This window comes from Branchiostoma lanceolatum, chromosome 13 (genome assembly GCF_035083965.1).
Source record: "Branchiostoma lanceolatum isolate klBraLanc5 chromosome 13, klBraLanc5.hap2, whole genome shotgun sequence".
Taxonomy (NCBI): Eukaryota; Metazoa; Chordata; class Leptocardii; order Amphioxiformes; family Branchiostomatidae; genus Branchiostoma; species Branchiostoma lanceolatum.
Window position 1 is genome coordinate 12,193,842 of NC_089734.1, and position 20,543 is coordinate 12,214,384.

At 42.5% G+C, this 20,543-nt stretch overlaps 3 protein-coding genes across 6 annotated transcripts in view; 1 reads left to right on the plus strand and 2 right to left on the minus strand.

Annotated features, from left to right (window-relative positions):
• Positions 1-20,543, minus strand: part of LOC136446687 (zinc finger protein 93-like) — an 89,168-nt gene that overhangs the window by 30,879 nt on the left and 37,746 nt on the right. The gene's annotated exons all lie outside the window — the stretch shown is intronic.
• On the plus strand, positions 1,008-7,876 carry LOC136446711 (growth/differentiation factor 8-like). Of its 2 annotated transcripts, none has more exons than XM_066445194.1 (8): positions 1,008-1,134; positions 2,313-2,470; positions 3,929-4,112; positions 4,766-4,901; positions 5,373-5,534; positions 6,196-6,360; positions 6,796-6,927; positions 7,594-7,876. In XM_066445194.1, the coding sequence occupies exons 1-8, from the start codon at positions 1,070-1,072 to the stop codon at positions 7,741-7,743; spliced, it is 1,152 nt and encodes a 383-aa protein (XP_066301291.1). In that variant the 5' UTR covers positions 1,008-1,069; the 3' UTR covers positions 7,744-7,876. The 2 variants fall into 2 exon arrangements, with proteins under 2 accessions (XP_066301291.1, XP_066301292.1); XM_066445195.1 differs by having other exon boundaries at positions 6,796-6,924.
• Positions 10,367-20,522, minus strand: LOC136446685 (probable ATP-dependent RNA helicase DDX17). Of its 3 annotated transcripts, none has more exons than XM_066445153.1 (13): positions 20,325-20,522; positions 18,647-18,872; positions 18,254-18,350; positions 17,930-18,063; positions 17,526-17,591; positions 16,657-16,798; positions 15,921-16,081; positions 15,406-15,578; positions 14,948-15,058; positions 14,640-14,701; positions 14,284-14,343; positions 12,031-12,276; positions 10,367-11,389 (listed from the first exon to the last, which is right to left on the minus strand). In XM_066445153.1, exons 1-13 carry the CDS (start codon positions 20,495-20,497, stop codon positions 11,028-11,030), a joined length of 2,013 nt encoding a protein of 670 aa, XP_066301250.1. In that variant the 5' UTR covers positions 20,498-20,522; the 3' UTR covers positions 10,367-11,027. The 3 variants fall into 3 exon arrangements, with proteins under 3 accessions (XP_066301250.1, XP_066301249.1, XP_066301252.1); XM_066445152.1 differs by lacking the exon at positions 16,657-16,798 and adding an exon at positions 16,439-16,580 and having other exon boundaries at positions 20,325-20,517; XM_066445155.1 differs by lacking the exon at positions 16,657-16,798 and adding an exon at positions 16,439-16,580 and having other exon boundaries at positions 11,188-11,454; positions 20,325-20,515.

The following is a 20,543-nucleotide window of genomic DNA, read 5'->3' on the forward strand; positions in this document are numbered from 1 at the left end:
CACCGACAGCATATTCTTACTACTAAATTGGCCATGAGCGTTCTTGTCCTTGTTTATGGCTGTAATCATAGTCGATTGCATCTTTGTCTGGAAAGTCAGGGGAAATGGGAAGGCCGACAATTTCAATGATATAGTTGTCTAGGTGAATTAAGGACACAAAATGTTCATTAGTGTAGAATACGTCAAGTTTACTAAGAAGAAAATTAATTAATTGTTTGTTAAGAATAATTAATTCTTATGTATGTAAGAGATGGGGTGTCAATCAAATTAATAAGATAACGAACTGTGGTTACAAAGGGAAATGAGAAAAAGTAAGGGCCGTACAACGTATCCTTGAGGTACACCCACACGTATGTTACACCAATCAGTGCATTAGTCTTCTATAACATTTTCTGTCCTAAATCATGCGGCGAGAGAATATTGTCACTGAGTCATTTCTAGCAAAGAGGAAAAACGTTAGCATCGATTGAAGGAAATTTACAATTTCCAAAATTTCGAAACGTAGTCATTTTGATGTACTATATGTTGGTGACAATGCTGACTCATCAAGTTCACCAACCATTACGGTTTGTCACGTGACGACTTAGGTCTGATAACGGGGAGTTAGTCTGGGAGACAGTGAGTGTATCGAACATTAAGATGTTGAAGTTCAACGTGAGGACATAACACGCTGCACCTAAGACACACGTGACAAAGATGTGGACACCATTTAGCATTGAGGAGGACCCTGAAGTAACATAGCGTGCAAGGAGGGGCGAATCTAAAGCAGATACAACAAGAGTGTTGTCAAACAAGACACAGTAGGGCAAGGACGCGTCAAACTCATTCTTGCAGCATACCTAGTACCTTCAATCTTGATCACAAGGATACGTATAAAAAGACAGTATCTTAGTCTGAACCCAACCAGTCTTGGAAAGACGTTATCTTAATACAGACCAAAGCGTTGTTGTACTTCCCTCTGCCCACCATTGAAATGATGTTTTCAGTACATTTGCTGCGGCTTCTGAGCCTTCTATTTCTGGTGCCGAACTTTCCCAGCCAGGCCATTCCTCGGAACGAGAAGCGGAGAATGTCGGAGATCTACCGAAAGGAAGTCATCAAAGCTACCATCCTGGATAAGCTGGGGCTCAGCAGGTAACGCCATTGCCTTATGTTCTTCAGATACAAATTTGAAACGATGTTCCATTGCCGTGTTACATATGCTTTGTGTGTGTCGTATTTGTATTGAAGTGTGAAACGATGACATAGTGCATTGTCTTGCCTTGCATTGTATTCTTTTGTCGATCTAGAGTTTTAGAAAATGACTCTTTTTGCAAAAGCCTAGTACGTGATTATTTTTCTTCCAAGGCCTTTCCCTTACAATACATTGCAGTGTCTTCCTCGGTTAATCTTCAGACAAATGACTCGATTTTGTCCGTTCTTCGTATTTCTCAGTAAAATGTCAACGAAAGGGTACATCTGGATATACTGCAAAGCATGCACCATGCTGACAGATGATGGCAAAGAGACTTAATTATACCATATAGCTTTCTTATTACATCATGTTACTGACACTTACTGATAACGTAGTTGATTGATAATACGTCCCTTGAAAAAAGGCGCCCCATGCTACGTTAGCGATCAGGGTTGTCCCCCGGTATCTTCCGGCATGTTGTGGTATGTAATACAGATAAGACTGTATCGCGTGGATACGTTACATGGTTGTATCCAACCTAGTATCCAACATACATTGGCAACCAAGTGACTGTTGATGCTTTCACCCCCCCCCCCCCTCACGATCCTGCTTCTTTTCTCTTCATTTTGTCACCATGCTTCTTTTTCTAGAATAAAGAACACTACCTGTATATGTTCGGCCATATTGATTCGATTATATGGATGACATCCGCGCGCGCATCAATTTTCGTCCGCTTCCAAAAAAGGTTTTCAGCCATACTGTAAAGCATACAAAGTAGCTACAAAATGAGAAAAAAATGCTGTAAATTGCAAAAAAAAACAAAAACAATTTCATACTCTGTGTGTTACGTTTTGCTCATGCTTCCGGATCCTGACCACGTAGATCTCATAATGAAGACAACTTTATTTTTTGCCAGATTTTTTTATATTCGCACGCTCGCATCAGTTTTGGGGTCCCCAGAAGACGTCATCCATGTAATCAAATTAACATGGCCTTAGTGACATTAAAGTGATGTGTATCTATATTTGGTATTATACAGCCGATATTCCTGTGCCTGTGATCTTTGGTGATTATATTTTGAAGTTGAGACAGCCGAGATCCTCTACCATGTTACCTACCGAGTGAACTTGAACCACAGGGAACCGGATCAGTTCTACAGCCGGCCCCTGGTACCGCGAAGCATGCCGCCGCCGCTCAGACGCCTGTACCCGCGGAACGACAGGAGGACGAGACCCGTGCGCCCCGGCCATTTCCCACGGGCCACCATGTACAAGATGATCGTCTTTCCTTCTATAGGTAAACCTTTTTTGTCTAGATAGCTCTTCAAGCAGATGTTTGGCTTTAGTCGCGATGTGTTAAGGCATAGGGAAACAAAAATGTTGTGTCTCCGGTTACTCGACCGACCCTAGTGAAAACCTGTCGACTCTAGCCTTTCCTTTGGTCGACCACTAGCAAGGTACATCAAAATTTGATCTTACATCTGCGAGGGAAATTGAAAACAGAATCCAACAAGTCTTTTGCATACTTTCTTGTAGACTTTTTGGCGACGCCTCAGGGGCGAGCCAAATTTTTACTATATTGTGTGCAGATTGCAAGAATTCTAGGAATTGTACAGGAATGTGAAAGTCCATGGGACGATAACTCAAGAATGCCTGGATGTATTGTCTTCATATTTTGTACGTGGGTAGGTCTGTGGGAGACCTTGTAATGATTGGATTTTGGGCCCCCTAGCGACTTTCTATGGTAATGCAGGGGAACTTTCACTTTTCAAATCTCGTCTTCTGAACATGCTATAGTCATGATTTTTTAGTGGTAGATAGCTCTTTGTTAGGAAAATATGTCATGTAGATTTGGACCCTCTAGCGGCCTTTTTTGGAACTGTAGGAGCTAATTTTGACTCAAACTTTGAAAGAGAATAACGCAAGAATGGGATGACGGATCATAGTAATTTTGTTGTGTAGATAGCCTTAGTGATGATTTACATAATCATATGCCAATTATGCAAATCAATATCTAATTTGCATAATTAATGAGGACAGTTAAAAAATCAGCTGGATTTTATTATAGGACACTCAAACACATGACATATGTAACTGAGAAAGAGATGAATATCGATAGATATCAATTATGCAAATAAATACTTAATTTGTATAATTAATGACAAAATACTATAAATCCATAGTGGTAAATGATGGGGATTTCATTTTTGCACCATTTGGAGGTTAAGTAAATGTGGCCACTATTAGACACAAATCATGCATAGAGGGCCTCATTTATATTATCTATGAGGAAATGGTACGATATCTTTTTTTGTGAAAACATACATTGGACAACTTGTGTTATTTTGGTAGAGAAGGTGATCGACTGATATGATTTATGCGAGGCCCTTATTTGCATGTGGGCTAAAAATGAAAACGTTAACAGAGACCACCGTCGCCATGGCAACATCTTTTTATGTTGCCAATCTTGTTGTTCTTGGGCCTAGTGTCTTGTCTCACTTTTTACGATTTTGAACTTTCTTATTGGCGACGCTTCAGGGACGGGGACCGTTGTATAGTAATTTGGAGTCGTTTTCTTTTACTGCTGGATTGATTGTGTTTTCTTTTACTACTTCCGTGCTCTGATAGCCGTTGCCGCATTTTAGACGGCAGAAAATGGTGCGTAACCAAAAACAACATCTAGTTGGCACATGCTAATCCACAAGTATTGATGCATACTATATCGGTAATATGTAAATATCATCTATTTGTACAGACCCCATATCAAACAACACAGATCATCTTCGGTTCAAGCTCCCCTCGACGGCCGGGAATCGCGTTATATCTGCCAGCCTCTCCGCCTATCACGACCAGCCAAAGTGGCGAGAGCTGCCGAGCAAAAACGACGACAAGGTCCGGAGGCACTCGCCATTCATCGAAAGCCTCAAGAATTATTCCAAGTAAGCTTTGCGCCAGAGACCTCTTCATTGTCAAATGTTCTAGAATGGAAGTGAAATAAATTCTTATTTTGTTTAGAAAAGCACCATAACCAGTTTGTGATGTAACAATGTCACCGTAGTGGCACAGACTTTCAGGCACTTCTGACTCGTTTCTGAAGTCACGTGTCCGTTATAATAAGTCACGTGTCCAAAGTAGTGGGTCATCTCCCCCGAGGAAGGTCGAAGGTACAGCCGAAGATTCACTCATTCAGAAGGCCGCATTTTTTAGTTTAATTTGATTTCATCAAAAGTGAATATACAGCAATGAGAGGGATATCCCTGTAACTCAACTGGTAGCAGCCTCACAGTTGAGCTCCTGGTAGTAACTGGGAGCGACCCCGGTTCAATCCTAGCTGGGTAGGAGACATCTCGGTTGGGGCTGCACCCGTCTTTCGGAAGGGACGTAAACTTGGGTCTCGTGTTCGAGGAGCTGCCTCGAACAACACCTCCCTGGGGGCTGTAAAACATACCCTACTGCGTACTGAAACTGAATGCCCTATGTGCCACTAGACGCTGTATATACAATCAATGGTCTGAAAGAACGAACAAACGAACGGATATACAAGGAGACCACGAGCTTTCACATGTTCCTATTTTTCCCGCGTGTTTGGCAGGGTGCCCTCCTCCATGCTGGTGCACCTGGAGCAGAGAGCCATATTTGGAAACCCTGGGGAGGAGAAGGTTATCCGGGTCGGGTCCAAGTGGGTCGACTTCCGGTTGCCGGGCTGGGCGGAGTTTGACGTCACAGAGGTACGCGTTTTTTTTTGGCGTAGCCTTGTATCCATCCTTTAATATTGGAGCTCCAAAGACAACACACTATCTGCGTGCCTTATCAATACTTTGCTAACATCTACTAACATAATTCCACCGGGGGCACAGTGCATAATTCCGCCACCCTGAAAAGATACTGTGAATGCAGAAATGTTCACGGTTTTCGCGGTGAACTCTTTGCCACGAACTTACTAAACTGCGCATACCTGGGGGGTGCTACACTAGAGATCTCTTAAACCCACTGTATTTTAAAGTGGCGGATTTATGTAACCCGGTGGATTGATGTTATGGAGGTTACTTATGTAAAGTGTCGATATTGTGGTAACGCCAAGACAAAGAAACATACACGTCCGTAGTGTGAGATGCAAGTAACAAGAATCATTCTGCTATATTACACTTACAATAAACTTTCATTTACTGATTCGATTCAATAATCCTAAACCATCATAGTTGACGAACTTCTGGCTCGGCAGCCCTGAGAGAAACGGCGGGTTGGATATCCGATGCCTCAGCTGCAGGAGACACATGAGAAACGCACCCTTCTACACAGACCCAGACGAGGCTTCCGAGAGGGCGGGAAACAGGCCTTTCATGGTGCTGACGCTAGAGGAGGTAAGAAAACAGGTATGACGTCATAATCGGACAACACACAACACAATGAACGTTTCTGTTCGTCGGAAGAATGACGCCATAATTGGATATCAACACATGCAGTTAAACGTCTCTGTCCGTAATGAGCATGACGTCATGATCAGACGAAACAAACAGTAAAATATAACGTCCGTCGTAAGATTTACGTCATAATCAGATGGCACCAACTCAGCAAAATGTCTCCATCCGTCGAGAAAATGATGTCATAATCGGGCGAAACAAAAACAGTAAAAGTCTCTGTCCGTCAAAAAATGACGTCATAATCAGACGACGCCACCACAGTAAAATGACTCAGTCCGTCGAGAAAATTACGTCATAATATCATCAGACGACACCAACACAGTAAAACGCATCCGTCCGTCGAGAAAATGACGTCATAAGCAGACGACGCCAACACATCAAAATGCCTCCGTCCGTCGGGAGAATGACATCACGATCAGACGACACCGATGGCAATGAATGATCGAAGTTTCCAAAGAAATGTTGCCTTCCACTCTTAATTCATGAGCAAACAGTCGGAAAAACATACTCATATGCATAGCAGAAAACATGTATCCTACACTAGCATTGCCAGTGGTGATTGACGTGATTTCTTAATTACATTGGCCATGGCTTGTTTCAGTTGGACGAGGATGAAGGAAGCGGCGTCCTACATATGCGGGATCCATGGCGTCACAAGCGTGACGTGTCGAGTGATTGTGACGACGATGACGACGCCAATGGTGACTTTCTGACGTCACGAAATGAAACATCGCCATCGCCACGGAGTTGCTGTCGAAGGTCTTTGGTGAGGCGCTAACTTATCAAGTGAGACTGAAGTCAATCAATCAATCAATCAATCAATCAATCAATCAATCAATCAATCAAACAAGCAAGCAAGCAAGCAAGCAAGCAATTAACCGATCGATCAGCAACTTTGGCTATCTATCCATGGCTGAAAACAAAGTATGGCAACCAAATTCCGACGCACAAAAAACAATAACTCATGAAATAATCATCAATTAAGGGTTAATGACCTGTCCCGAGGCATTCACGGTGGCATGACGCCTGACCTAATAACCACCGAATAAACTACCGAGTGAGCGAAGCGAACGCCCGTGTACTAAACAGTGCGGACAGATCCTTACCTTTAGGGTTATTGCATTCAAATTGGACGGTTAAGAACTTATTTTCTCCACTTTTGGCACATTTCTGCATTTTTTTACTGTTCTGTGATTTTCAGATTGTATCCTTCAAGGACATTGGCTGGGGCGGCTGGGTGATGGAACCGGAGGAGTTTGACGCCCACTACTGCCTGGGTCAGTGCGCGAGCTACAACCTGCCCTCCCCCCACGCCGCGATCATGGACCAGGTGGTTCGTCCCACTCGCTTACCTAGGCGTTGTACCTTGTTATGAGCCCACTATTCACTGGTTCTGCATAGTAAAAATCTGTTCTGTTTTGACGCTAGGGTGGTGGGTACCGCCATGTTGTTTAGTGACGTCATTGGCCCCCCATCTTAAAACCATCTCGTTTCAGCTCTAATACAAAGAGTTTCTCTTTAAGTTTCTAGAGTGGAGTGAGGTATGATAGTTGAATTCAGAGCGGTCAGCAGTTTTGAATCCGTACATACGCGGTGTTTGTTTATCAAATGTTTTCCACGAATAGGAACGAAACTTCTATACCTTCAGCACTTAATACATGTGCCTACTTTTGTTTCTCTCCGAGCTCCGCCAATGGAACATTAATGTACCCTAAATAGATTAACGAACACACCGCGTAGTTTGAATAACTAGCTCTGAATCCAACATTCTACTAAAAGACCACACTCTACTATAGTAACAGTGGAAGAAAAACTGTGCGGAGTTCGTTCAGAAATGAAAATAGCTATATGAACAATAGAGATGTGTATTATACATGTGAAATGTCAGCCTCCTACAATAACTGGAAGAGGGTCGTGGGAAATCTTAAACGAATTACCATCGAAACCCCTTCTTGACCAATCAGAGAGATGATGTAATTTCGTACGTGCTGTATTGCAGGTGTCTCCCATGTACGAGATGAAGCCATGCTGTGTGCCCGTCCCGGGACAGATGAGGGACCTCCTCATACGCTACAGTTTTGATGGCGGGAAAACAATTTCGACACAGCGGATACCAGACATCATCGTCGACTCCTGTGGTTGTTTGTAGAGCATCCATAATCCAGACTGTTGCCAGGGCCTACACAGGCCAGATCTTCGGTACCTGGGCCGACATGCCCCCAAGGAAATTTTGCCACAGCTCCCTTGAGGGAGACCAGTAGCTGTACATACAGGCAGGCAAAAATCATAGCTAGTTTTGCAACATTATTAATAGCACATCTTCCTGGAAGTGCACCTTTTAAAGTCTTCCTCCTCCTTTTTCACATCTGCTTGGAGATTAGCACATACACGACTTAATGAAAGAATATGAACTATATAAAATCAAATACAATCTACTTCAGTTTTCATTATCGACTCACTTTTATTTTGCAACATGTGCGTTGTATAGAAGATGAGTATGACATCATATGAACCAGGGAGAGAGGACGCGCGCTCGGCACTGGGGTGTGTTCCCACCTTCTGATGTTGTTTGGTCACGTGATACAACATCCCAGGGCGGGGCACATCCCAGGCTGCCATGGGAACAACCGAACAGCATGCTGGGATATCGTTGACAACTATGCGGCATGCTGGGATACCTTTGACAAGCATTTCATGCAAAACCTTTGTCCTTGGACAACCCTTAAATGGATCAAAGTACGTTTTTTTTGTCAAATTGAAATTCTGATGAAATTTAAAATCTGTAAACCACACAATTCCAAATCTTCAACAATTGGATTAGGCCCTAAAATATGCTAGCCTGAATTCAATCAAGCCTCCTGTGACCGCTCGCCACCCTGTAACGGCCTCGCAACCCAAGAGCTTGATGGCTTGGGCCGCTAACTCAAGGGAATCCTCCTTTCTAAATATGGATAATCTATGCAGCTGTCATCAGCCCACAGAGCTGCCTGCCCAGGCCAGACTCTAGTTGCTAAGGATCTATTGCTGTTGCTATCCACCGCGGGGAGGGGAGAGAAACCCCCGGACAGCTGGAGTTTGCGTTATACAGACTAAAAATATGCTTATCTATGTTATAAGATAGATAATCATATTCCAAAAAACTGATAAACCATTCATGCACTAAAACCACATACAACAGAGGATAAACTTTTACAAGAAAAAACATGTGAATCTTTTCTCTAAAACCTGTAACGTTATATACATGCACCTGTCCATAAAGGCTGGTACATATGCACATGTAATATCTGCAGAAAATGTAATGTGTATGTAATATTGCAGAAAATGTAGTATGTGCATGTAATATATGCAGAAAGGCAATCATATCCTAAAAGGGGAAAAAGGACAATTGGGGCACCAGAATGTGTAGTACAGCAATTATGTGACGATTGACCACAAAGGATGGTCTGAAAAATGCTCAATATGTTGTACATAAAATGTATTAAGTGTGTGCTTCAACCAATGTATTCGTCAATTCGGGATTGATATGTATGAGAGGTTGCAGAAAACTTGTGAATATGTTAAAACGAAATTAAAAAAGGGCATCACTTCCAAACATACTACAGTACACTTCACATACTTGCAATCAAAACCTTTCACTACTTGTAGCAGCACAGCATGTAACGTTATGTATTCCTACATAAGCAAATTATGTGAATTTTCATATTTCTTATTATGTGAGTGGTTGTGTTCGATTTGATCAATACATTTGTACTATCAGTCTCTGAACTACTCAGGGGCATGCTAGAGCTGGATATGATTTGTTTTATGAAAGATTGTAGGCAAATACAGTTAAAATAAAACAGATAGGAAAGCTGTCAATGAGGCAATCTACAAGTAGTATACAATGTCTGGTGTGTGTGTGCTTGTGTGGGTCTTATGCCTTTGAATTCAAAATCCTAGCCTGCAAGCAGATGGCTGGTGCAATGGCCTAGTGGGTATAGTGTTCACCATGCAAACGGTAGGCCATGAGTTTGATCCCTGGCTGGGTCATACCAAAGACTTAAAAAATGGTACATGCTCATTTCTCCCCTTAGTACTCATGATTAAGCCTGGGTGCCATCCTATTTCTACCGGGGCTCCTACACTCGCTACCCTAAGTCCATGTGTTCAATTTCCATACTTTTTCCCAAATCATGAGAAGCCTGGGTGCCATCCTATTTCTACCAGGGCTCTAAGGGTAGCGAGTGTACGAGCCCCGGTAGAAATAGGATGGCACCCAGGCTACTCATGATTTGGGAAAAAGTATGGAAGTTGAACACACAGACTACCCCCTTGCTTTAGAGCTGCACCAAGTTGTGTGGCCCAAGGGCTGCGTATCGGAGATGAGCGCCGCCATATGCTCCACCAAGCAGCTTGTTTTGTATGTCTTTTAGGTGTTTTTACTGGTACCTTGTACAGAGAGCCCTATAAAAACAGCTTAAAAGTTGTCTGTGACAAACAGGGGCCTAACCCTTAAATCCATCATGTCAGCAGTCATTCATACAAATATCAATTAATTTTCAAAGGCAGTTGGGGTTTTTGTTGACAGTTCAGAAACTTTTAGTACATTTAGTACATGAACTATGACTTCTGTATCTGCATGCCTGTGCTTAGCCTGATAGAGCATGAATGTACATCATTCAATTATAGGGAATGGAGCTCACTCTTAGAATTACTAGAATCTAGTTACATGCAGAGGTCTACAGAGAGCTTGGACACGATACACTCGTGTGCAATAATCACATACAACAGAGTTGGAGTTGTGCGTAAGCTGTTTAATCAGCACAAAAGTTCTCCTACAGAATAACTTAAGGACGTCTCCACTTACTCCAAGTTTAGTAAAAGATGAAATAAATAAAAAGTTGGCTTAAGTCTTAAATGACCCGACGTTGGTGTTGCGTGAATGTCACAACAATGGTCCCATATTATAGAAATGCAACATGTAACTACGAATCACTGTACAGAAGGTCTCTTTAATGTATATTACCGATTCAGTCTTGAGATAACAACCTTCTTAATTACACTTCTTTCGAAAAACAGACACCAATATTGTGGGTGCTTACAGCGCTAAAAAACATCAAGAACAAAACATTAAATCCCAAACACTTACTTTATCCCCACATGCCATAAACTTTGTTTACACTTTAGTCTGTCCAGCATTCTTAGCTACAGGAGTTTCCATCCAAGATGTAATGTCTTTGCTTCCTTTCTGGCTAACTTCGTTTTCCCGGGAGAAGATCTGGCACTGACTTTATCTCCTAAAATATCTCTTTAACTGTACAAGCTTCACATGGTGGTTTCCTTGAGAACATGCCTACATACATTGTATTTCCTACAAGGTAAAACACCACTGAGCACGAGATATCTTGTACATTATTGCTGGGAATTGTTCACAGGAATGTCCATGAGTGAGCTCTACTGGTACTGGTAGCCTGTGTAGCCGGTAGTGTTGCTCATGTTCTGGAAAGGCTGCACAACTTGGCTCATCAGGGAAGGCACGCCGCCATCGTTCATGGTCGGCATCGCGCCGAACTGCTGAGTGGAAGCGCCGAAACTCCCCTTCTGGCCGCCTGCGGCACCGCCAAACTGGCTACCAGTCCTCCCACTGTTACCCCCCTGGCTGAACCCGCCGGAGCGGTTTCCTCCCCCCATCCCCCCTCGGGAGCTACCCCCACCCCCCTTGCTACCCCATCCACTTCCACGGTCCCCCCTGTTGCTTTGGAAATCCCTCCCCCCACGGTCGTCCCGTCCCCCGGTGGGTCGGTACCGTCGGCGATCTGCAATGAGAAACATCGCAAGGCATTGAGAACGGGAATTCTCTAATACCGCCACCGTCTGTTACCTGTGAGAGGAGACATGAAAGCCAGAGGTAAGATAACATGACAGAAATTATAAAGCTCTCCCGGCTCACCTCCATAGCCAAATGACAGTCAGCAAAGCTTTAAGTATAACACTTTCTTTACCTACAAGTTAAGAAATATAAGAATGGGTGCCACTGAAGCATTAAAAAAGTGACAAGCTATTTTCTGAGTCAAGATTAAAAAAATCAAAGGTAACAAAAGATAAAAGGAGGTTTAAAAGCTGAGTCAAAAACATTGGTTTAGATAAAAAAATTACTTCTTCATTTAGGCATTGAACTATGCTGTAAATTTATCATCACAAATCAACATATCACATAACAATCATGTTGTCATGAGATACAGTAGAACTGTCAAAGACCACTCAGGGGACTGATCAAACCTGGTCTATACAGGTGGACACTTTAAGTTGGATCCTTAATACTTGTGTCAAATGGGAAAAATTTGTTTAGTGACCACCAAAAAGTGGTCACAATGGCCAGATAGTCCTTATGCAGCAGTGGTCACTTGTTCAGATTTGACTGTATTCCATGAACACAGACTCAAAGTGAGAGACCCACCTCCTCTGCCTCCTCCGAAGCTGTTCCTGGCAGCCTGAACCATCTCGAGCAGTCGGGGGTTGACCTGCTGCTGAGCCTCTTGTAGAACGGAAACCAAGTCCTTGGTCTGCTTCATGTTGCTGGGTGTGAAGAAGGTGTACGCCGTTCCCGTGCGGTCGCTCCGGGCTGTCCGTCCGATGCGGTGGACGTAGTCCTCGGCCGAGTTGGGGTAGTCAAAGTTTATGACAAACTTGATGTCTGACACATCTGTAGCGTTACATGTGTGTTTTCGGCAAGCACACCGTAACGGTGGATAGATAGAGACGAGACCCCGTAAATAAACCATGCCAGCCTGACGCCGCACATTGGGTACCCATCTGTAGAGCCATTCCTGCGGTCACTGCAAGCTGATATCATCCAAACTTCCTCACAATTGCATTTCCATTAATTATTTGAACACGACATTGCCAACTTCTCAAGAAAGAAATCTGGTGCCAAATTTAGAAACTCAAGTTATCCAAACCATATAGAATCGCACGAAACTACTCAATTCCACACAGCATGCCAGAAACCCATGTGACCGAATAAACACCTGATTTGATAGTTCCAAACATAATTTCAGAAAGGCTTCTCTACTTTGGGTACTCCATGTAGTTGTACTTACCTTGCCCACATGCATAGCTGAAAAGACGGGAAGGTTAGCCACAGCCAACAGAACTAGGTGGATGAACTCTCCATATTCGAACACACGGCTTCCGCAAGAAGGGCCCAGGGTAAGGCTGAACCACTTCCTGGCCATCTTTTAAACTTTTGGATTGAAACGAGAAATTCCCAGCCGGATGTGCTGGGTTGGTATCGTCAGGAGAGCAAACACCTCGCTCCTGTGGCGGGATTCGCGAAGGCACTTTGGTCTGAGACATGAAAACGCGGCCTATCGTGGAGGTAGGCTCCTTGTCTTGCGGTACCTTCTTTTGCGTCCTTCATGTCGCGACGGGACCACTTGACTCAGAACAAGCGTCCGGCGCAACAGTCACGAGGAGTCAAGTACACAGTGCCAGGAGCCACCTTCACTCCGAGACGTGACGACGCGTTCGCCGTCGTCATTTCGCGTTTCGTTTGGGGGCTTCTGAACGTCCCCTTCTAGCCAGGAGGATCCGACATGACTCCAGATCGCAGTGGTGAGGGAGGGAGAACAGTTGCTGCTTTTGCTCCAAATGTGGCCTGCCTAGCACTAACTTTTCACTGCAGTCCTTGGCTGAGTCTCTTTTCTGGAGAAACTCAAGAGCTTTAACCCCACCCCTATTACATTACAGATACTGAATCACTTTTCTTGGATACATAAAGAATTTGAAATCATCTTTCCACAGAAAATAACTTATGGTTTGTCTGTGTGTGTTAGCCAAGGATAGAATCTTCATTCAGGGAAACTTTACAAAATTCACATGTTGGTGTTGATAGTCCAATCCTTGAAAAATAAACTTAAAAATCATATTGAAGATTCAAAGAAAACTGCCCTTTCGTTAACCATCTTATCTGTAATTATTCCCACCCTAGTGTAAAAAATTAGGGATTAAAATTTCAAACAGACTTGGATTCAAATTTAGGAATCAATGTGTCAATTTTGCCCATATTGATTTGAACCTCCTTATATAACACTGACATTCTCACAATGAACAGGAATTTCCTTACAACTTTCCCCCTTATCATTGTGCCTGACTCTTTTCTAGAAGCTAAGATAGCAGCATGTGTGGCAGGACTGCAGCGTTCCCTACATTGCACATTGGAGTCCACGTAAACGGCTCACTCCCCTCCTCTCGGTAACCAAGATGTAGTCATGCCGGGCATTCCTCCCGCCATCTACAGAGTGGGAACTCAAGAGAAAGCCAAATGTGAGTCAAATCCGTCCCCAAAATCGTTCTCCAAAAGTTCCCAAAACGTTCTTCTCTAGATGGGTAGAAGGTAAACTTAAGGCAAGCGTATTTTCAAATCAGCCCCTTTGCATGCTCAAAGAAACTTCAGACCAGTGCCGACAACTTCACCAAAAAGTGAGGAAATAAGGTCACTTAAAAATTTGGAAAGATACTAGCACTTAAAAACATAAGTAAGGGAAACAGTACATGAAACATCTACAAATTTTTCGAAATGACTTTCCAAATCGTAAGTGACCTGTCTCAAGACAAACTTAGACAACACAAGACAAACTTTAAATCAAGTACGTTACAGAAGACAATCAGAGAGAACGTAAGAGGTAAGAGAAAGAAATGTGCTACAGACCTAGACCACGGGATGCAACATCGGTGGCTACTAGGATGGGGGCCTTCCCGGACCGGAATTCTGTGAACAAGAGAGTTCAATGATTACAAATGATTCTACATCACAGAATAATGCTTTCTAATGCATGATTTTTTAGTGCTCATTGGCCCAAAAGTTACTAATCCTATTGGAAACATTAATAAAAGCTTTCTTGTTTATGTAGAAGCTTTGTTTGAGGTATCACACAGTATATCTGAAGAGGAAAATGGAATTTTCAATACAACTGATCTTGATGTTATTTTTCCTTTGCTATATATGCTCTGATCTGATCTTTTTGTTATTTTTCAGTTTGCAAGAGGAGAGTGTATAATACTTACGGTTCAGCACCCAATCTCTCTCAGGCTGGGACTTGTCTCCGTGAATACACATTGCAGGCCAGCTGAGGAACAAAAAATCATTTCACTTAGTATAACTTCAACGTTAGTCCCACTTTCACATATATATCACCAGTCAAAACTTTGGAAAGCACCTTGAAACTCGACACGCCTATATCTAAGGAGTGAAAACATTGTGACAAGAATTAATACACTGAAATACATACAGAGGTTCTGTCAAATTACTCTTTAAAAAACTTCAACATGTTGGCCATGAGAACTTGCATTCTCGAAAGACTAAAGATACCTACCCATCTCTGCGCATGCGGCGTGTCAGGTCGTCCACTCTGCGTTTGGTCTCGACAAAGATGATGGTCTTGTTCTCCTTCTCGCCCATGATTTCTTCTAGCAGACGACTCAACCTGAAAAGGCAGATGAAACTTTATTTAAAGAAGGAATGTTTACAATCTGTAAGAATATAGAGCTTGATTATTTAACAATGGACAGCATAACTTGTGATCCTTCTAGTGTTCCCGAAACAACAATTGTTAAGAAAGGAATTAATGTTCTATTGCATTGAGCACTGGATAGTAAACTTTAGACTTAAGTCATTAGACATTGTGCACGTTGTATATTCTGTATATGTTGTGTTCCTGTGTCATGTAGTTTTGTGCAGTTATGTTTGTTGGTAAGGACCACAGGAAGAGAAGCTGCAATGTATATTGTTAGGCTAATTGTGGATCCAAATAAACTCAAAAACTTGACTTACTTGTTGTCCTTCTCGTGTTCCTGCACCACGTCGACGATCTGCAGGATGTTGTGGTTGGCCGAGAGCTGCAGGGCGCCGATGTTGATCTGTGTGTACTCCTTCAGGAACTCCTCAGCCAGCTGACGGACCTCCTTAGGCCAGGTGGCGCTGTACATCAGGGTCTGACGGTCAGGCTGGGGGAGGGACAGCAGAGGATGTTAAACATGGGTCACCTTGGCAATGGTTTTCCAACATTTACTACATGAAAATGAAGGTATAGTTTTGAGCGATTGTGTTCGCGTACCAGGAGCAATAGCCAAAGAACCTCTGGATGGATTGAGATGATATTTGGTATGTTGGTAGATGTTAAGGACGTAAAAGTCAAGGTCGATTTTGGGCAATCTACTGCATGGCAGGAATGTTAGACTTGTGTCGATAATGCTACATATTTCATGGAGGTATGAGGTCTTCGAACTCCTTTTCAGACTTGTATGCTTTGTCAATTTATTTGTTGTCCACTCAGTGTCATTTCTTACCCTGATCTGTTCGATGATCTTCCTGATCTGGGGTTCGAAGCCCATGTCCAGCATGCGGTCGGCCTCGTCAAGAACCAGGTAGGTACAGCGGCGCATGTTCGTCTTTCCCGCTTCCAAGAAGTCGATCAGGCGGCCCGGAGTCGCAATGCAGACTTCCACGCCTGAGGAAAACAGTCAAGACAGGGTTTCAGTCAGCTATGTATTAAATCTGTGGGTGTTAAGTTTAAGAGCTTTTTTTCTTCTCTGCTTGTGCATTTTGATTCAAGTTCAACAAATTTGACAAATGAATAAGGAATGCTTTTGGGGAAGGGACATATGAAAATTGTGCCAAAAGTTTGCAAAACACAAGGTGTTGCTTACAGGATGCGAAAGTTCCATTTTTTACATGTGCAGTCATTAACATAAGTTACTTGACAAATCCTAGACTATAACCAAATATCGTTCCAATGATCTGCTCGCAGCGTTACAGCCGGGTGCCATGGAAGACTGGTGTGAAATTTTAATGGCACCCTACTCACCCCTCTCAAGATCTCGAATCTGTGGTCCTTTAGGAGAACCACCAAACACACAAGTGTTTTTTATCCGGGAACTTCTGCCAAACTTAGAAGCCTCCTGCTGGACCTGTTGCGCTAATTCCCGGGTCGGCGTTAGAACCAAGCACTGGAAGAATTAAATAAGAGAGAAAACCCAAGAGGTAAGAAGAGAAGCACAGCATCCAGGCGAGAGCAGTGCTTACCCCGTTCCAGGTCACGGAGTTGGGGGCCTTTCGGCGCACCTCCGTACACGCACGTGTTCTTGATGCGAGAGGAGCGCCCAAACTGGACGGCGACCTCCTGGACTTGTTGGGCCAGCTCGCGTGTCGGGCAGAGCACAACACACTGTGCGACAGATTAACACAGCTATAATCTGGGTTACAGATCAAGACAGCTATAATCTGGGCTTACAGATTTAACATAGCCAGGGCTGTCTCCAGCTTTCTTTTCCTGTCCCACTCATTTCTTGTTAAGCTTATGAAAATGCATTTTCATCAATTTCATGTCATGAGGTTGGTTCTTTTGGACATAAGGTGAAATTTTTGTCCTGGGACAGAAGGATGGGTCCTGGAGACAACCCTGAATATAGCTATGATCCATCATACTGTTTTCTATGGTATAGACCAGGCCTTTCTTTTTTTTTCACTGTTTTTAAAATCTTACTTGCAGAACATGTCTGGACTTGTCCATTCTAAGCACTTTCCAAACTGGCTTTTGTGAATACTAACAATTGATGCCAAATACTGCCTGGTCTTGTAAAGAAAACTCTACCACACAAGTGTACACTACATGAAAATTATAGGACTTAACATTTTAACAATCCAGTCATTTGAATAAATCTTACATCTCATGCACCTTGACTAGATTAACAGAGGTTAACACAACACTCACATGAAAGGACAACAAGTACAAATTACAAATCTACATGCAACCACTCTACATAAGAGCAAAAGCAACATTCCCACATTAAAAAAGATATACATGCATTATAATCACTCATTAACATTTAAAACAAAGCTACATCTGTTTTGATTGGTAGACAGATGCTTAAGAAAGAAGTAACAGTACTCACGATTGGCCCATCCCCACGCTCCAGGTAAGGTTGGTGGTTGATGTGAACGATGGCTGGCAACATATACTGAAAAAAGGATGATCAAATTTAAAAACACCAAAGGTCTATTCTTCTTAGTCTTTTTAAAAGCAAAACAGTTAGCATTTTTTCTTAGAGGATGATGACTAAGAGTCAAACAGTTGGGACTTTCTTACAAGATGAGTCAAATGGTTAGGATTTTTCCTTAGAAGATGAGTCAAATGGTTAGGATTTTTCCTTAGAAGATGACAACAAGTCAAATTGCTTAGACGATGATTGAGTCAAATGGTAAGGATTTTTCCTTAGAAGATGTTGCATAAGAGTCAAATGGTTAAGTTTTTTCCTTAGAAAATGAGCCCTTTAAAGAGCAAAGCGAGCTAACTTACTGCGAGAGTTTTCCCTGAGCCTGTCTGTGCGATGCCCACGATATCGCGACCTTGCAGAGCGACTGGCCACCCCTGGGCCTGGATGGGCGTCGGTCTCTCGAAGTTAGCGTTCCTAACCTCCTCCATTACATAATCTGCAACAAGAAAAACAAACGAAAACTTACTTGAGAGGACACAAATCATACACATTTGATGTTTCTTTGTTACAAGGTTTATGTAACTTATCCATGTAAGGTCCATTGTAGTTGTCAAGTCTATTTTTCCAAACAGGTATAAAAGATTGGCTTTTTTTAATGATTTTAACCAACAGAAATAAAATGGTACCTGGAAAGGAGGCATAGTGGAACTCCATGACGGGTTTTGGGACTTCGCGGCCTTGGACGGTGACTTCTCTTTCCGCGCGGTACTGCTCAACCTGTGCCTGATGGGGAAATAAAAGGTGAAATTTTATGTTTCATGTACTAACTAAAATAGAAGTCTAAATGGAAGACAAGCATGCCAGGTAGCTTAGAGTTCACATAACATTATGGTGGTGATACAATGTTTTGTCTGTAGATGACTATGCTAAGTTGATTAACAAAACAAGTACATGGCAAGAAAACAAATCCTTTGCATTATCATAGGAAAGACTACAAACAATCTGCACTAGACTACAAACAACATACATGATGACATATGTACAAAATGCTTAGACTTTTCCACAAAGCAAAGACTTACCATTGGAGTGTTGGTGATATTGGGATGCTCCTGGTAGAACTGCTTCTCGAAGGGCACCAGTTTAGAGAGGTCCCACTTGGGTTTGCGGAGCCTCTCTCCTGGTTGAGAGTCCTTCCAGCCATTCCTGGCACCCCCGAAGCCACCACCACCGCCGCCGCCATAACCTCCGCGGCCACCACGGTCACCCCCGCGGCCACCATATCCGCCGCCGCCACCACCGCCATATCTGGGTATCAAAAGAAAGGATAAGTACAAATACATAAATTTGAAATAAAATCTAAATTTACCACCAGTCCATCTGAAAAGTGTGGCCGTCTAAGAGTACCTTACAGAATATAATTTGTTTGGGAAGACGACGGTGCATAGTTTGAAAATAAATCTACCCTACTTTAATTGTTATGCATGGCCAAGGACGTATTTTCCTCAAATTTTCAGTCTTGAAACAGCCCTATACAAAATGAATGAATGAATGAACGAATGAACTTTGAATGAACTTTATTGCTCAACAATTGTACATGGCACAATGTATGGCAAGAATGACAATGCAATCAATACAATGGGTACTAAACTAGTCTATTCTATTCTGAAAACTATAATCACAAGAATATATGACCGTAAATGGCGTAATGATATAATACATGTTAAACGTTTCGGTCAGTTAAAATACATTCTCTTGTATTTTGAAACAAATTGAAGGCGTAATCTAAACTACTGTAAATCTCAAAATTTTCGAAGTGGTTTTAATTTTGTGGTTTTCGTGGTGACTCCACAAATATTGCCTCCCTTGTATGAGACAGAGACTACTTTACAACTGAGTAGTTTCAGCCAAATAATTCATACCACATTAAAAACCTCCTTTACCCTCATAAGAGTCCAAACATGAGCTATAACCACCGCAAAGGTAAATGAATTTACAGTAGAAGCCATAAAACAGTATGTAGACAGGTCAACCCAATTTCTGGGACAACACTCAACATGCCAAGGTTGATGTGTCTGGTTCAAAATTATTTAAACTTCTACTCAATTCTTTACCCATAAAGATACATATATAGGCAGTTTACCAAGTGTTACATCATAAAATGGGCAAAAAATTTTTAAACTTCCGTAAGTTTTTGTCAATTCAAAGTAATTTCAGCACAGACACTGACTGAAAGGTGATGCGTTCTTTGTGGTACCTTCTTTGTTTGAAAAGAAGATCCCTTTCAGACATTTTCCCCTTTCTTACTCGAAAACGGACGATTTCTTTAACACTGGAAGTTACAAATAATACAATAAAAGCCGTAATTTCATTAATAAAAGGTAGATGTGGCTAGAAAACGCCAAAATGTCATTTTTTGACAGAATTTAAGAAATGTGGTGACGTCACACGGCATACCAGGAAAGGAAACCGGCCGCGCCTGGATTTCTCTAATATGGCGTCACAGGATCCCTCACAAAAGGACTCAAGATTTCCCTCGATTTCTCAACATTTTCCGTCAGAATTCCCCACAAAATGTTCTTCAAACATCCTAAGGAACCCACTGAACAATAAAACGTAGGTTTTAGTCCACGAGTTTTAGAGAAATTTGAGGGAGAAGTCGACAGGAAATGTCGAACCATTGTTGCATAAGCCAAGTCATGATGGTGGCACCCGGCGTGGTCGCCCGGTGGAAAAATACAAAATCCTCGCATAGCTTACCCTCTCCTGTCTCCACGGTCAAAAGAACGAGACATCACGTCGTCACAAAGTAGCCGGTACGAAAGAGAAGTTGTTCGGAAAGGTACTTTTAAGAAATTTGAGGGAATTTTACGGACTCCTGCAGCTCGAATGCCGGTCAGAATGAATGAAGCACAGGCAGTTAACGCCGGCATGGTGTCTTAATATCCCTACGCGCCTCGTGCGTCACTGACCTAAAAA

What these genes read in the sequence shown, in the direction of transcription:
- LOC136446711 (XM_066445194.1), top strand. Translation starts at nt 1,070, where the DNA reads ATGTCGGAGATCTACCGAAAGGAAGTCATCAAAGCTACCATCCTGGAT. An exon ending in GATAAGCTGGGGCTCAGCAG is followed by an intron (nt 1,135 to 2,312) that starts GTAACGCCATTG and finishes CTTGAACCACAG; the next exon opens with GGAACCGGATCAGTTCTACA. An exon ending in CGGAGTTTGACGTCACAGAG is followed by an intron (nt 4,902 to 5,372) that starts GTACGCGTTTTT and finishes AAACCATCATAG; the next exon opens with TTGACGAACTTCTGGCTCGG.
- LOC136446685 (XM_066445153.1), bottom strand. Translation starts at nt 20,497, where the DNA reads ATGCCGGCGTTAACTGCCTGTGCTTCATTCATTCTGACCGGCATTCGA. An exon ending in GACCGTGGAGACAGGAGAGG is followed by an intron (nt 18,873 to 20,324) that starts GTAAGCTATGCG and finishes TTTGATACCCAG; the next exon opens with ATATGGCGGTGGTGGCGGCG. An exon ending in GCTCAGGGAAAACTCTCGCA is followed by an intron (nt 17,592 to 17,929) that starts GTAAGTTAGCTC and finishes TCCTTTTTTCAG; the next exon opens with TATATGTTGCCAGCCATCGT.